We start from the raw sequence: 17,457 nt of genomic DNA on the forward strand, positions 1-17,457 counted from the left end.
TGAACATACAAAAATAAAAAATTAAAAAAATATCCACAGCCGAATATATAACCTCCTCGTTTTTTGGAAGTCGGTTAAAAACACGGTCTACCTGCTGGAATCAGATACAAACAATTATTGTTTAACTATAATTAACGATAAGTTTGCAGTGATTACAACAGAGAATAAATTGACCGGTTCTTATGGCGTTAAGATGTAACGTGATGATTTGCTGAGAAACGCCGCTTGCTTGCTTTTGCCAATAAACGTGTTTTTTTTAAATTAGAAATATTTACTAGTTTAGTAGGAATATTGTAAGTAGGTATTATGCAATAAGGCATTACATTCTATGTAAGGATAATCTGTAAGCTGGAGTTTACTGATCTTTCTGACAAAAAGATCAGTCGATTCTATCGTATTAAAAGTACTAAAAGGTTAAAACATAATTTTATTTACAATAAATAAAATAAGCTTACAATTAAGAAGAATGTTCATTTTGTTAGATATCCCGAATTCAGGTAATACGTAGGTCCGTTTGAGTAGAGCAGATGGTTCATAGCGACTTTGTTGTGGTAGCGGGCGCAAGGGGCCGCTTCTGTGAGTATCGAACATAATGTGCCGAGGAGATCTCTTTGTGCATCATTCTGGATTTGTTGGTCGAATACCTGGAATTAACTTGTTTATATTTTTTATTTGTCATGGACTGTAATTCCTATACAGTAATTTCAGTCCACGGTCTGCGGGGCTAAAATGGTCGCTTAGTTGAATCATACAATGAATCATTTACGATTCATTTTTAAACTTCTCTTAACGTGCAATTCATTTAATGATTCGTACTAAGCAATTCACCATTTCTATGACAAGTCGTAGAAATGGTCCAATAAATCCGAATTGCTTTTCTGTCAAATAGCAGACTCATCAAATGTTACTATAAACGTCATCTTTGATCTTAGAATGCTTAGAACTATTCTTATGTCGTAATACATAATAGAAATTGTATAATTACTAAAGAAATTTAAAATTACAAAGTCGGTTTCAAAACTTTGAAGTTTGTAATTTGTATACAAACATGACTAAAGTAAAAAATGTTGCCAGCATATAGCATGGCTTCATAACGTTATCGATTACTAGAAAAATTACCGATACGTACCGTTATTTTTATAAGGGTAGCTTAACGATATTTTTAACGATATCTAGTAGGTAACATAACATTTAAATATAGTTTAAAAATGCCGTTATTATTACCGGTAAAAATATCGTTATTTTCTGGTATGCGACGTTGCCAGTTCGACGCGACACATTTCGTTAATATTCAATACAAGTCTGTGGGTAACATTTTAAGATACCTAAAGGTATAAAAATAACGTTTTTAATACTGATATTTTTAACGGTAATTTTTGGTATGCAACGATGCCAGTTCGACGCGACACCTTCCATTCATGTTAGTAGACGCACGAAATCTCACTCAAAGCCCAACTTCGAGCACCAAAGTTTTTTCGCAAGATTTGTGCTTACCTACTTTTTAGGGTTCCGTAGTCAACAAGGAACCCTTATAGTTTCGGTCTGTCAGGCCGTCTGTCTGTCTGTATTAAATTTTACTGTGCCAGATGCGGACATCTATACTTACCGTCTTGTACCGCGTTTGAAATTACGCGCCATTCCACGCGAACACGGACATGTCATACTTGTTCTTATTTACAGCGAACACTGCACAGTGCACGCGGGTGTGCTCGTACTATTTATTTACGCGCAAGATTGTTGATTAATTTAATTATTCAGTGAACAGTGAGCCGTGACCCGTTTGTTCGTTTGCCCCCTTATTTCACAAAAAAAAAATTCGACATGACGCATATTTTAGGGTTCATAGGGGTAGTCAACAAGGAACCCTTAGGGTGAGGCCAAACGAGCGTAATTTTCTGAGTCGTGAGTCACCTGATGGAAAGCAATACAGTCGCCCATGGACACTCGCAACATCAGAAGAGGTGCGAGAATACTGCAGGTGCGTTTCCGGCCTTTTAAGAGGGAATACGCTCTTTTCTTGAAGGTTTGCAGGTCGTATAGGTCCGGAAATACTGCTGGTGACAGTTCATTCCAGAGTTTTACAGTGCGTGGCAGAAAGTTACGCGAAAAATGCACGGTAGAAGACTGCCACTCATCAAGGTGATAAGGATGGTAAGTATATTATTCGCGTGGGGCGATGGCGAAAAGTTGCAGGAGGTATGATTCCGAACAATTCCTCAGAGCACTCTCCGTGATACAACTGATAGAGGATGCAGAGTGAATCTACATATAGCCCGCCTTAAATATTTAATTTATTTTGTTTTTAGTAATTAGTATTATAGCAGCAATAGATTTACATAATGTCAGAAAACAGATGGATGAGCGCATTGGTAGCTCAAGCCGGGAGTCGCGGGTTCGATTCCCGCCGATGGAATAAAAAAAATCAATTTTTTTTAGTATCTATATTTATAAAAAAATATAGATATTTTAAAAGAGCAAAAAACTAAAAGAGTTAAGAAAGCTTTAATAAATGTCATTTCCGATTAAAATTAATCAGCGACATCTTTGGGAGAATTTTGCAGTTTGTGAACGTGTTTTAAAAATAGTCTACTAGATGGTGCATTTATTTATTGTATTTTTTATTTGTTAGGCTAATTCGATACACTCAACGCCATCTATCGTTCAGATGAGAACAAAAAACTGCAGACACGCTGTTTTTTATGGGATTTAAGAGTCTTATATATAATTGGTCTGTGGTGTGATGGTAGTGATGATGATGATGATAAATGTAACTTACATAGTAGCATAATAATATGCTTTCTTCGTAAAACAACTCCGGAACCCCCAAACTTTTATCTATAAGGAATCCGGAGTTCTCTTAGTATCTTCGGAGCCATAGCATACCTTGGTGCAAAATCTTACTTTTTGGTAGCATATGCTTTGGATACTTCTCTTTAAATCAAAATCACCATATAATGTTTCCATATAATTAATAATTTTAGGTATCGGTTAAATTTTCATATTGTTATATGGGCATAGATGCCCTTGCGGCAGTAACGTTACGAAAATATAACGATATTTGAAGATTATGGTGAAATTATTAAACAACATTTTGTTTTTAGTTATAAAATGATTTTAATGAACAAATATACAATAAATGTACAGTTTAATACATATTATTTCGTGGATCATTCATAAAATCATAAATAAATGTAGAAAAAAAACCGGTCATGTTCGTTTTTATGTTTTTCAGAATGGCAATACAGTTTCAATTATGAATCTGCTAATGAATTGAATTGCCATTGACGTACTAGGACGTTATTTTACAAAATTAGATGAATCACCGACGATATTGCTCGTAATATCGTCGTTGAATTGATTGAGAGGAATTGCTAAAAGTTACCATTTTAGCCCCGCTGGACTCTAGACTCTTACTAAATTTAAATTTAATGAAGAGAATGACTGAAGTTTATCGCTTATCAAAATCTTCATGTAATTAAAGTTTTCATTCAATATCTCTGAGTGCTCGCGACCGTTATGAAATGAAATGAAATGAAAAATATTTATTTCTAAGTAGGTTAACAAAGTTAACACTTTTAGAACGTCGCGTCTACATGAGGCCTACCACCGGTTCGGGAACTAATCCGGCGAGAAGAACCGGCGTAAGAAACTCGCACGGGGCCACCTTTTACCAAAAAGGTGGAAAATAACAATAATAGCTTAGTTAGTGTAATAAATACAATAGAGGTATAAATTATAATAGAGACCAAATAGTGTTTTATTACATACTGCAATCACAAACATTTTATAATTCTTGCGTGTTTCTCTGCAGTCCATGCTAATAGTCTTTTTAGATTAATGAGTATACCTTTTATTATACCTAATTATATTACAATTCCTCCTATTTCTTTGGTCGTAAAGTATGAGCAATACGGAAACAAGAAAACACAAAATATGTAGACAACAAATCGTAATACGAATAGTTCAACTTACCCCATTAATAGTAATCGTAGGTATGAACTTCGGTCTCAGCAAGTTGGTGTAGTATTCTGACTCCATTTGCAAGGCCACCCCCTGGCCCGACATGGCGCAGTGGCCGATGGTGGAGGTCGGGAGACCAGCTCGTTCCACACACTGGAAATAGTAGATAATTTATGGTCGGTATTATTGGGAAACTAGGTGAACTTGATCAACTCCTTATATAAACCTTCCCTGGACTTATACGAATATTCCAAGACTAAAATTAGCCAAATCGGTTCAGCCGTTCTCTAGTTTTAGCAAAACAAAAATTTTTTTTTCTCTCAAACTCAAAGTATCTTCATACCAAATTTCATCAAAATCGGCAGCGACAGTGGTTTTAGCGTGAAGAAGTGACAGACATATTTTCGCATTTATAATATTAGTAGGTAGATTTGAATGGAATACGTTGTGGAATTATTGCAGTACTTACAAAAAAGTCTCCTCTCGCAGCTGCCTCAGTCTTCATCTCGCAGGCGACATAGGCTAGGAGCTTAGCGTCGCTTCGCCCTCTCATGTGGTGCAGCGCGCAGTCCTGGACTATATTCCCCATACATTCTGAGGGCCCGTGTTGACATTCGAAACCTTCGTCACCGTAGTTTATACTCTGGAATATACAGGGATATAATGTTACAAAACTATGTGCCATAATCACACTAAAGGGTGTGCATAGGTCTTCTAGTTTACTGTGACAATAGCAGCGCTGAAAGAGCATTTTTTTGTGATTTGTGTGGCCAACAAGCGCCTCAGCGTCATAATTATTTCCATACAAAAGTAAAAGAAAAGGTATTCTCTCAGTGCTTTCATAGTGAACTCTATACACACACACAAAAGTTTTGTTACACTCTGTATAGTCAATGGCGTGAGATGAGACACGAGGATTTTGTGTTAATATAATAAGTTATATGTCTGTGTTTGTCGCAGATGGCATGTTTTTTCCCCCATCATAAGCTTTTAAAAACATTTTTTTATACGTGGGAGAGCCATGCTTCGGCACGAATGGGCCGGCTCGACCGGATAAATACCACGTTCTCACAGAAAACCGGCGTGAAACAGCGCTTGCGCTGTGTTTCGCCGAGTGAGTGAGTTTACCGGAGGCCCAATCCCCTAACCCCTACCCTATTCCCTTCCCTACCCTCAACTATTCCCTTCCCTTCCCTCCCCTATTACCCTATTCCCTCTTAAAAGGTCGGCAACGCACTTGCAGCTCTTCTGATGCTGCGAGTGTCCATGGGCGACGGAAGTTGCTTTCCATCAGGTGACCCGTTTGCTCGTTTGCCCCCTTATTTCATAAAAAAAAAAAAAAAAAAAAAAAAAACAACCTGTTAAAGCGCGCGACCCGCTGGAACCAGGCCTGCGCACTTCCGTGCGCTTTGAAATGCAGTGGTCGATAAATTAATAATCAAAATACAATATTATACAAGGTATAACAAAAAAAAGTGATGCACGTTCTAGAAGAAAAATACATAAGTGATAAGACTGATCAAATTAAAATAAAAAATCGGAACAAACATCACAAAAATGTGATGGTAAAATATTAGGTAAGAGGTAATTATGCAATAATTATTACATTATTTGTGGTTAACCTACTAAATGAGAATGCAAATTAGTTTCTTCGATCACAAGTTTCTCAATTCCATACCTGCGCCTTTCCAAACGGTATCATCTTTAGCCTGATGTAAGGGTGTAGCAGATTGTAAGCGGGTTGCAGTTGTCTCAGTATGAAGGACTTGCTGTCGGGACATTTGCTCTCGTAATATACTGTCAGTAGGAGCTGAAAAATAATTAATATCTAAGTATAATAAATAAGAAAGTCGGTTAATAATGAGCTTTAAATTTTCTTAGTCCGCTAAAACTCAAGAACGGTTCAGCTAATTTTAGTCTTGATATATTAGTGTATTCAGGAATGGATACTCAAGTTGACCTATTATGGGATTGCCAACCGTCCTGAGTAGGTACACTACTACTACTAAGTACTACTAGTTACTCAAAAATGTTACATGGGACTTTATTCGCATCGCTAATGAGCTTATTCACTTTACTAGACGTTTAAATTGACTCAGAAACTAAATTCAGTCAAGTAAAAAGTTGGGATCCTAATTAGCGTACTCAATCGGAAGATTTGTGGCTTCTGATTGGTGGAATCAGAAGCTTGTAATTAGTCTTCTTTTTAGGATTCTAATCAGGACTTACTAGACGTAAGGTGGAATAAGCCCAAGTGCCATAGCGCTTTTAACAAAATAAAAAAATAAAACTAGTTACTAATTTCGGGTAGTTTTAAATAACTTTATCAAGTTGGACATCTGTCACAGCCCACATTTTCATTCGCGTGTCGACTCTCGAGTTGTTTGCGTGTTCGCGATGATGAGTCCGGACTCATCCCGGAGCCCTGGGACTCCGATTTGTGCCGACAAATTGTTTTGAGTTCGCTGGTATATGTCTTGTCAGTTTTCGGACTTTTGTGCGCGTGTTGTTCGGCAGCCGAGGTTGATGTTACATCCCTCGAAAGGTAGCTGCATCGCGAGTGTTCGGTTTAATTCGTGAATCGTGACGTTTCGTGATCTATAGATCACGAAACAATATAGATATTGTTTCGTGGGGCCACGTGCTCAGCTCAAGAACTACATATAGGTGAGTACCGATAAACCGATTTGCTCGCCGATCTTTTTTTCTAAAGACAATGTGTGAAAAAGGCCATGTGCTTTTAGTGTGTATTTGTATCACTCTATTTCCAAAAGAGTCTTGTAAAATAACTTAAACAAAGTTACAATTTACTTAACAATAGTTGCACTTAACTTATTTGTTTTATAGATTGGAACTTTGGAAGACGTGGCGTGTACGGTGCAGTGTGTACACAAGTGCGGTGCAGTGTAGTGCCGGCCGAGCCGTGCCGTGCGGAGCCCGTCGGCCCGAGCCGAGCTGAGCCTAGCAGAGCCGAGCCGTGCCGAGCCGAGCGATGCCGAGCCTGCAGGCCGAGCTAGCGAAGCCGAGCAGAGCCGTGCCGAGCGAAGCCGAGCGGAGCCGCGTCGGCCTGTGCCGAGCCGAGCCGTGCTGAGCCGTGCACAGCTGTACCGCGGGGCGCCGTGCCGCTACCATTAAGGTAGGTATTACTTTTTCTGATTCTATTTCAACGTTCTTTTATTTGTCTTCTTACAAATTACTTATATTATAGTTAGACACGTCATGCTCTTACAAACCTATTAATAAAATAACTTAGACTGCCTTCACAATTCACAAGTCGACTTAATGTGAAAGCTGCCTCAAAACTATATTCTGAGCTCTCTGTAGAAACTCATCAATCATCAGTCATCACAAATCGAGATACCCTTTAGCTAGGTACCTAGTTTTTCATAGGCTTAAATCATTTACTTATCAAAGTTTTTTTTCCCAGAAGAAAAGTATTAACGCCCGTGCCACTACAGCGACCATCTGAATAGCAAGATGCTGCTTATTGAATCTGCATTCTGCAGGTAAGACTTAATAATAATAATAATAATAAAACACTATTGCTAAATACAACTTTTTACTTGAGGTAATCCGAAATTTTTAGAATACTTCACCTGCGTTAATGATTAGTTCCGATAACGTAATCTTACTTTTGACAATTTAGGGTCAATTCATACTGCAAGGCGACGCGTAGATTCATTTTGAAATATTTTGTACTGAATTGACAGATTTCAATTGCGTGAGACGTCTTGCAGATCTGTCAGTCAAATCCATACAAAAATGCATATCTATGCGTCGCGTTGCGGTCTGAATTGACAAAACTTCATTTTAGAAGGCAGGACAACATCTGTCGGGCCCGCTTGTACTTATGTAAACATTATTATCCGGTACATATGCGATAGTAAATAATTTGAATGTGGGTCACACACTGCCACCTTCAGGACAACTTTCACTCCACACCGTATGTTTGCCTTGGTTCATAAACGGTTCAATTTATAACTGTATTTGACATGTAAATAATCCTAATTTATAAACCGACTTCCAAAAAGGAGGAGGTTATATTATGTTCGGCTGTGGATATTTTTTTTTACCCGATTACGTTGGTAGGGCATAAATACGAGTAGATGTTGTTTTTAATTTTCTGGGGGTAGTTTTAAAATTTTGATATTATTATGCTTGTTTTCAGCAACCTGTGAGTAATGTATAGGCATAGATATTTGTTTAGCTATCGCCTTTGAGGCTTACGTCAAACAATAATAATTATTCAATCAACGCAGCTATAATTCATAATTATGGTAAACTCCTGTTAAAAAGGGTTTTCAGTGTGTTTTTTTTTTCAAAAGCTAGAGAGAAAAATAATTGTAAATAATTGAAAAGATTTCGTACACTTACTTATAGCGTAGTAAGTGTGTAAGTGGTACATAAAATATACATACAAAAAATTTTGTTCATATACAAATAGCTTGGTTTTATTTCGTGCTACGTGCTAGTCAATAGCATAACAATACATGCTCGGTCACAATTATAATATTTAGTGTGTCCTTCTCGGCCAATTTACCGCATAACATGGTCCGTTTCACACGATTTTGGTAAATAGTTGCATAAATAATCTGTCAACACGGAAAAAAAGCCACATTAAACGTATTTTAGGTGTTTATAATGTAGAGCCCAGCTATATTATCTTAAATTATAAAATATGCGTCATGCATAGTGTGTGACTGGTGAGTATCCATAGTTTTTAAAGATAGAGAAAATTGTGATTCTTTACAAATTCAAAAATTTCACTGAATACTCTTTAGTGCTTGCTCTCGTTTTGCGAAAAACATAAAACGGTAATTCTTGACCAATTTTAAGTTTTTTTAATTTTAAATTGTTCCCATTTTAAGTTAAATCGTTGTGCCCTTATTTAGGGACCTTACACGTGACCTTATTAAAAATTATAAGACGTAGGGAGAGTAAGAGAAGTTGTCGTTGTTGATTTTTTATATGTCCATGATCTGGCAGACTTTATGCTCTAGCATCTCTACTTCTATACTTAATATTATAAATTCGAAAGTGTGTCTGTCTGTCTGTCTGTTACAGTGCTTCTATAATCGAAAAACTATAAATAATCGTTACCTGTACTATTCCATATTCCTGGGGTAAATTTTTAATTTTTTTTTAAGGTAAACTTATTGCATAATTAGCATTTTTAAATAACAAAGGTATAGTTACGTTTGCATCAGTATCATTTAATTATATTATATCACGTAATTTGGTACCAACTACATTTTCTAAAAATACTTAAATATAATTACAATTACTTCATAAACAGTTGCTGCTTATTTATTTAGATGTTGGTCTTGTATAGTTTCAAGTAAAAACAATAAACCAATGTGAATATTTTTATTAAAATTTTATATGCTGTCAATGGTGATAATAGGGGGCAAATGAGCAAACAGATACAGTGTTGAAAAGTGTAAACTAATTTATCTTTAAAACGAAATATAAATCCAAATTATGTAAGTATGTCTAAAACTCCCGAATTTTAGTCATACTTACATAATTTGGATTTATGAAAAGGTGTCAACGAGTAGTTTAAAATCTGTTTGGTCGTTACTCGTTTGGCCGCACACAGAGTGATTTAAAGAAAACTTAACTTTAATGGACGTTGACTCCATTTTTTGTCAAACTCCTTTTTTTATTTATGTTTAAAAATTCGTATTTGAGTGCGAATTTTAGTCTATAAAAACATGAAAATATTACCTTATTTTCTCTTCCATTTATTTGTATAAACAGCAATACAAATATGAGTAGCTTTAAATGTGTCATTATTAAAAATTCACTGAACAAAATCGATAACCGATACAAAATAAATACACACGTGTTGTTCGCACAACTGACTGTATAATACAGTCGATTAGTTCTCCTGCATGCCTTTTACCTTATTTAAACTCGTACTAAAGTAAATCGGCCCTGTCCGTGACAGATTATTAAAATTTAATTGAGATCTTAATTGTATATTATGCCAAATAGAGTTGGTGCCTTGCCGGGCCCCGTAGACGTATGGGACTTATTATTTTGCCCTAATAATAATATGTAACTATTAAAACAGGAACTCATAGATATTTCTTATATTGTTATCAGATATTTTAACGTATAATAAAAACACCAACATAGATTAGTTTGTCCTGTCAGGAGTTAAGGCGTGAGCACACTGAGACGGGCCGTGCCGGGGCTCATCGCAAAAATCCGCCTACATACAATTTGTATGGAAGCGGAAATCCGCTGCGCCCCGACACTATGCGATACGCGAATCCGCTTCCATACAAATTGTATGGAGGCGGATTTTTCCGATGAGCCCCGGCACGGCCCGTCTCAGTGTGCTTACTCCTTTAGGGTGCGTTTCCACTGGAGCTGCGTTGCAGGGATTGTGTTTTTGAAAACGAATAAAGTCGCTAAATTTCAAGACCTTTTAAAAAGCAGCGATTCTATTGGACCTTTAAGACACAGTTCTCATTACGCAGCTCCGTTGGAAAGCAGCCTCAATCCTTGTTTATTAATAAGGCCGTTAGACTCGGAAGTATCTCCATATCCAGCCAAATCAGTTCAGCGGCTTGGACGAGTAGAGGTAACAGACGGAGAGACAGACGCACTTTGGCATTTATAATAATATTAGTAGGGATTTACTTCATATTATAATATTTTATGTAACATCCATGCTGTTGTTTTTATCTGATACGTCGTAAAAGTCATTTGACAATGGAACTGTTGTGAAGCTGAGGTTGCACTGTTTTTTAATAAGGCTCTGTATTTACTACGTCTTACTGGCTAATCTCTTATTTCTATATACATAAGGATCAAGTACAGCGCATAAAGGTTTTTTAGAACCGACAACTGCATTTTCTGTTTTGTACATTCGTTTTAAAGCCAAATCTTCCTCAAGAATTCCAGTTTTCAAGCTAGCCATGGTCTTTGAATGAAATGCTCTGACTTGTTCTTCATTGCTGTATACTTTTGACTCCAAGCTACCAGGTTTAGGGGTAAAATTATCCCTTACTTCTGTCCGAAAGGTGCTGTAATCAGACAAATAGAAATTAGAACATAAACTCAAACTCAAAAATTTTTATTCAGAATATTTTTTTTCAAATATTCTCTGAACGTCGCGTCGGGACTACACTGGTGCCTACCACCGGTTACATAATACAATTACAGTATTATTTTACTGTTTTTTTAAACGTGATAAGTACTTGGATATTTTTGACAGGACATAGACATGAGTGTATATCTCATTGACTTTTATAGAGTGGACTCGGCATAATGGTCTCTACCAAATCAAAATACTGTGGCCGGTCCGCCATTTTATGTTCCGGTTATCCGAGGTACATAAACTGTCAAAGTGTCGTATTATAGGGACGTCAAAATTGAAAGAAAATATCGATATATCGATACATCGATAGTTGAAAAAATATCAATATCGGTCTCGAATATCACGAAAAAAATATCGATATATCGGTCAAATTTTTCGACCAATTTGCTTTTTTTTTAATTAATTTATAGTCCGTCAAAAAAGTGAAGAAATTAAAAAAAAAATGTCCTTGGATCGGTATGTTTATATTTTTACTAAAATTTTTGTTGTTTTACCGATGGATTGACTTCGTATGTGCTAATTTAGTTAATAATTAGACAATAAATAATAATTGTGTAAAATAAGATTTGTGATGCAATAGAATATAACATGGCTTGATTTAAATACTTAAAATAAAATAAATTAAATATTTAAGGGAGCCCCAAAATAAACGTGATTTTTTTGCTATTTTTTGCTTGATATCAATAATGGCAAAAGGTAGGCACTTGAAATGTTCACAAAATACTCAGTTGTATACATACTTTAATAATAATAATAATTGATGGTAAAATTAAAATAAACTGTAAACCCTTCGTGCGCGAGTACAACTCGTATTTGTCCGATTTTTTGGTAATTTTTGCCCGATATCAATAATGGCAACTTAAATAATAATTAATAAACTTAAAATAAATTAAATAGTATTATTAAAATTAAGGAGGCTCCTATATTAAAAAAAACATATAGAGACAAAATAGGCAAAAATGATTTTTTTTATATACTTAATATAAAAAAAAAATCATTTTTGATATCAATATAATATACAGGGTGTAACAAAAATAAGTGATAATACTTAAGGGTGTGTACGTATTCCTTGTAGAGAGTTCACTGTTAAAGTAGCAGCGCTGAAAGACCAAAAATTTTTTTCACTTTTGTATGGGCAAGGGCCCGAGTGTCACGAGTTTCCCCATACAAAAATGAAAAAAATTTTTGGTCTTTCAGCGCTGCTACTTTCCTGTTATATTATATTCAGGTGTAATATAACAGGACGCTCACTTATAACATCTTAGTTCATCGATATCCTCGACAAATATCAACCGAGTGTCCCATCACTATAGACCGTCATGTTTAGTTCTTGGCAATATGGCGCCGGCCACACTTTTTTGTAGTTATGTCACTTCCATCTGTTTCCTTATTCATTGGTATAACTATATTTTTCAAGTGTCATTTTACAAAATATTGCGGTTATAGTTCTGATTTCCGCCACCCGCCAAAATAGCTTTGTAGAAGATTAGTGTACTAAACAGTGCATCAAAAATGAATTCTTACTTTGGTACCCACTGTAGTTTATTGTGTGTTCTAATTTCATGGAATTCATCTTTAAACTTTTCTCTATCATACACGGATTTTACTCTGCTCTTAGGTAGAGACCATTCGGCAGTATGTGGTTTCCGAGAGCGAACCTGAAAATTTTAAAATAGTCATATTATCGATATAAAAAGAGTTTATCTAACAATACCTATTATTATAAAAGGGGTCAAATCCGTCACAAAAATATAGAAATTTGCTAATCGATCTATCACCACTTGATACACAGTATTAATATTATCCCACTTCTATAACATATTGAGTACGAGATAGTTATAAAATATTCGTGCGTAAGTGAAAGAGACAATAGCTATAGATAGGTCAATGTCAAAATCAATCAATTTACCTATTAGTTAGAGACGAAAGTGTAAATAAACTCAATAGAAAAAATCTTGCCAATGAACTGAATACAATGTAACAAACAATAACTTTCTTACCCACGGTGTGTTAGAACAGGTATAATACGTAACTATATCTTTCGTTCTGTCTGTTTGTTCAGCTGCGAACAACCTATGGTGCAATCGACTGGTTGTAACATACGGATCCAAATGTTTCTCGAAACCGTCGTAGTCGTAGAATAGTGGTTCTATATACTTGGGCATTGGCTAAAACAAAAATAGTTAGGTAGTTAGCAAGGTAATGATGATATTCATAGATTGCTCTTAAAATGCTTTCTTACTAACAATCTAAATCAGCGGTCGGCAACCTTTTGGCAGGCAAGGGCCACAAGGTGGCAAAACAAAATAAAGGCGGGTCGCAGGCCTCATATTCGTATTAACCCTAGAAACTCAGTATACCTATAGTCTACACATAATGGAGGGAAATAAGTTTAGTGTTTGTTACACACAGCCGAACATATAACCTCCTCGTTTTTTGGAAGTCGGTTAAAAATGACACAAACAGCTACGTTCTTAAGAGGCAATTACTACTGGCAATATTAGAAAACACTGTTTTTGATACGTCATAATATAACTTATTTCATAACACATTCACGGGCAAGTAAGACGTTCGCGGGCCGCGTGTTGCCGACCGCTGATCTAAATCAAAATCGGTTCATCAGTTTCGGAGCTAGACGATCTCAAAGGCATATTATGGAATATGGATATGTCACACTGTTATGTGTTGTCTTGGTATAGGAATAACAACTTTTATTAGACTAAGGGTGGGTTGCACCAGAGGCGTAGTTATAGTTAAGGTTTTGGGGGTTGCTGCCGTACCCATCGGTGGTACTGGTCCCGCATTTCCCTGGAAGTTCCTAATGTTTCGACCAAGCCCGGTACCACCATTTACCATCCAAACGGCAAAATGCCTCATGGCACATGAGCCAAGTACAGGGTAGGGACACGGGAACCTCCGGCTCGTCTGTGATGATTAAGCTCCTTAACTGGAGGTCACTAGACGAAGGCATGTGTTGTGGGATGTGTGGTGGGATTTTTATGTCATAATTATGACATTCCGAGATGTCTATGATAAATAGATTATGTAAATTGTACTAACTTTATTATTAATTAGTAAGGGTGGGTTGCACCAGAGGCGTAGTTAAGAGGATTCCACACCGCCATTTTTTCCATACAAACGCTGTCCCCTGTTTCCTCCCTGGATAATGCTAGTAGAGTTATAATTTTTTTACTGAATATCTACGGCCACTAATACAATGTCCCTATGTTTTCTTTTTTTTCATAATTTAATTATTAAATAAGATATGAACGTTCAAAAACCCAAAAAAATGGCCAGATTTTCCACTGTGTTCAAACGTCCAGAAAACAGATTTGGATAGATTATACAAAAAAAGCAAAACATAGGAACACAGCTCAAGCCTTTTTTTAATCTTTAATGAAAAAAGTACTTAAATCGGTTAAGTTTTGGAGAAGGAATCAGGGGACAACGAATCGTTGATTTTCTGGATTTTCTGCAGTTGTCTCTATCGCGTTCTGCGGTATAGGCTTGAGGTAAGGGAGACAGCTATAGATATTACACGTACTTTTTTTTCATTTCTCTAGCCGCTGTTGTATCCTCTTAATAGTTATAGTAAAGGTTAAGGTTATCGTCAAATATGGCGTCCATTATACTTTTAGCCTGGATTTGACAGTTCATTTGACATTTTGTTATGGTTAAAGTTATAGTTAAAGTAACTTGGTGCAACCCACCCTAAGAGTGTAGTATTTATTTATCGAAATATTGAACTCACTTCGCAAGGTTCAAAAGAGTGATGGGTCTTATATTGGTCCTTGTCTGTAACTAATTTGCTGTCCAGAACAGGTCTCTTGTACTTGTCTCTGGCCTCTGATACTCCGTGGGCGTTGATGTTAGGGGTTATGTCGCTAAGCTAAAAAGTGGTTAATACAACTTATTAAAATAAGTAATTATGGGCTTAAGTAACACCGAATAAATTTATTCATCTGGCAGATGACGGACCTACGTCATTTAGCCGGGTTCCGTCAATTCAATGTTAGTCGCAATTTGTCGGTTGGGTTTGACATAATGCGACCAAATTACATAGGTACGCCATCCGTCTGTGAACCAATTTTTTTTAAAGTGTATCATATTTGCATTCGTTGCGGTTAAAATCAGTACATCCATAATTTGTTTCTAAATTACTTACTTAATAAACCTATGAAATTAATATTAGATAATTATTATATTGCACAGTGCTCGAATGCTCTGTTAAAATTTTGAAAACTTCATTAGGCCCTTACATCCCTTTACTTACATTTTTCTGCGGAGGATAAACATACTTGTTGCTTGTTCCAGAGGTGTGCTTGTTAAAGATCTTTGTTTCTGGAACCTTATAGGAATAGTCCACAGCTGTTTGGGATCGCAGAAGATCATTTCTAACACTATGATCTACGTCGTAGCGTTTTACTTCGTAGCAGCCAGTTTTCTGTTCAAAATGATATTGTGAAGAGTTAATGTGGGTAGTGAGTGCAGAATCCAAGAAATTTATTCCTAGGCAGCTGGTGGACCCACGTCCTCTGGTCAGGTTATGTCAATTTAATGAGTCGTTATAATAATATGCTGGGTTTGAACTTTGACATAACTCGACCAAATAACGTTGGTCCGCCAGCTGCCTTTGAATCAACTTCTTTTATAGTACCTATCGTAATTGAACTGTATTAAAAGTCATCATTTTACTATTTGTGACGGTCACTCATTATTCTGATGTCACCTCTACATTATGATATTGCTCTTGTGTTCCATCATAGGTAAGTACATTTTACTATTGATGTTCAGTGCCATTAATGAGCCACATTTTATTTCATACTATTTTGCACACATGATTACGTAAAACTGCTAATCAAAGAAATAATTACTAAGTCTGGACTTTTTATTTTAATACCAAGTTTATTCAATACAGGCTCCACTTTTATTAAATTCTACGATTTACGAAAAATAAACGGTCGCTGTTAAGTATTTGTGTCCTAAGGACCAACATTTTTTGTTGTTAAATTTTGAATGCAGACTTGTTCTAAATCAATTAATCAACATAACTATATTCATAACTTAATACGTAATTATTTTGTGGGCTAGTACACGATTGCTTAACAGCGTCCAATTATTATAATTTTCTGTGATCGGCATTTACAAAATTTGTATAGACTATAGAGTATAGACAATTCCAACTTTTTCTTAAACTCTTTCCATTTACTATAAACTTATCTCGACCAATTTATCTCTCCTAAACTTAGGTATTTCTTCCAACTCTTTCCATTTACTAAACTTATCTCTAATTATCTACTGGTCTAGAAAATTTCCGCATCCATATCCATACTAATATTATAAATGCGAAAGTGCGTCTTACATGGTACTGTACTGTTCTCTGTTACCTCTTTACTTTGAGTCCCGGAAAAATAACATAGGATAGTTTTTAGCAAGAAAAAAAGTATGATTTCCGCGCGATAAATTAATTTCGACGCAATGCAGTTGCGGGCGTCACAGGCGCGGTCCGAAGGGGGGGTCACAGGGGACATGACCCCCCCCAAAATATAAGGTCTCTATCCCCTAACCACCACTGCGTCCGACCTTAGACAGCAGCTGGCAACCCAGAACCGTCCGAGGGCGCAGATAAAAAAATAGTGTATAGTGACTATTGAGTGACCCTTCCCCCCAAAATTTCAGGCTGCGACCGCGCCTGGGGCGTCATCTAGTAAAAAAAATAATTAAGACAAAAGGGACCAACTCAGTACTAATATATTGTACTCGGCGAAACATGGCGGTAGCGGTAATTGACTCCGTGTCAAAAACTTATCATTTTCCATATAAACCTCGATTGACAATGAAGTGTCAGATGTTGTCAATCGCGGCTTTGTATAGAAAATGACAAGTTTTTGACAGGGAGTCAATGACCGCTACCGCCATGTTTCGCCGAGTACAGTATAACTACCTATATAAATACGCTACTTACTTACAATATGTTTTAAAACTTCGGGTTCACTCCTATGTCCTCTAGCTATTGTCTCACTAGACAGACCAGTGTCTGGAAATTTCCTCACAGGGTAAGTTAAATGTACGGGGTCCCAATATGTAGGGTTACTCTTGTCTAGATATTTTACTTGCATTGTTGAAACTTGGTTTTGTGGTGTAGGATATCGATTAAACAAAATAAATTGTTGTTATCTTCGCAACCATAATATACTCTTCAATAATCAATATACCTTCAATATCTCCCTCACCGATTTCACTAACAGTGGCTAGTTTAACTGAAACCAGTTTTATAGGGCCCAAGTGTGTGCGCAATCACACAAGAAACGACTATAGTGGCGACTGGCGAGAGATCTGGCGCAGGACCGACTTTTACATGCCCATCCGACGCATAGTTCTTACTT

The 17,457-nt window shown here is 36.3% G+C and overlaps 1 protein-coding gene across 1 annotated transcript; it reads right to left on the reverse strand.

Moving 5' to 3' along the window:
• Positions 1-410: 410 nt before the first annotated feature.
• On the reverse strand, positions 411-17,190 carry LOC121735014. The gene is made up of 11 exons (XM_042125682.1): positions 17,041-17,190; positions 15,345-15,515; positions 14,823-14,960; positions 13,072-13,239; positions 12,596-12,729; positions 10,743-10,997; positions 9,688-9,850; positions 5,639-5,770; positions 4,430-4,603; positions 3,973-4,113; positions 411-644 (listed from the first exon to the last, which is right to left on the reverse strand). Exons 1-11 carry the CDS (start codon positions 17,188-17,190, stop codon positions 471-473), a joined length of 1,800 nt encoding a protein of 599 aa, XP_041981616.1. The 3' UTR covers positions 411-470.
• Positions 17,191-17,457: the final 267 nt, after the last annotated feature.

This window comes from Aricia agestis, chromosome 16 (assembly GCF_905147365.1).
Source record: "Aricia agestis chromosome 16, ilAriAges1.1, whole genome shotgun sequence".
Lineage (NCBI taxonomy): Eukaryota > Metazoa > Arthropoda > Insecta > Lepidoptera > Lycaenidae > Aricia > Aricia agestis.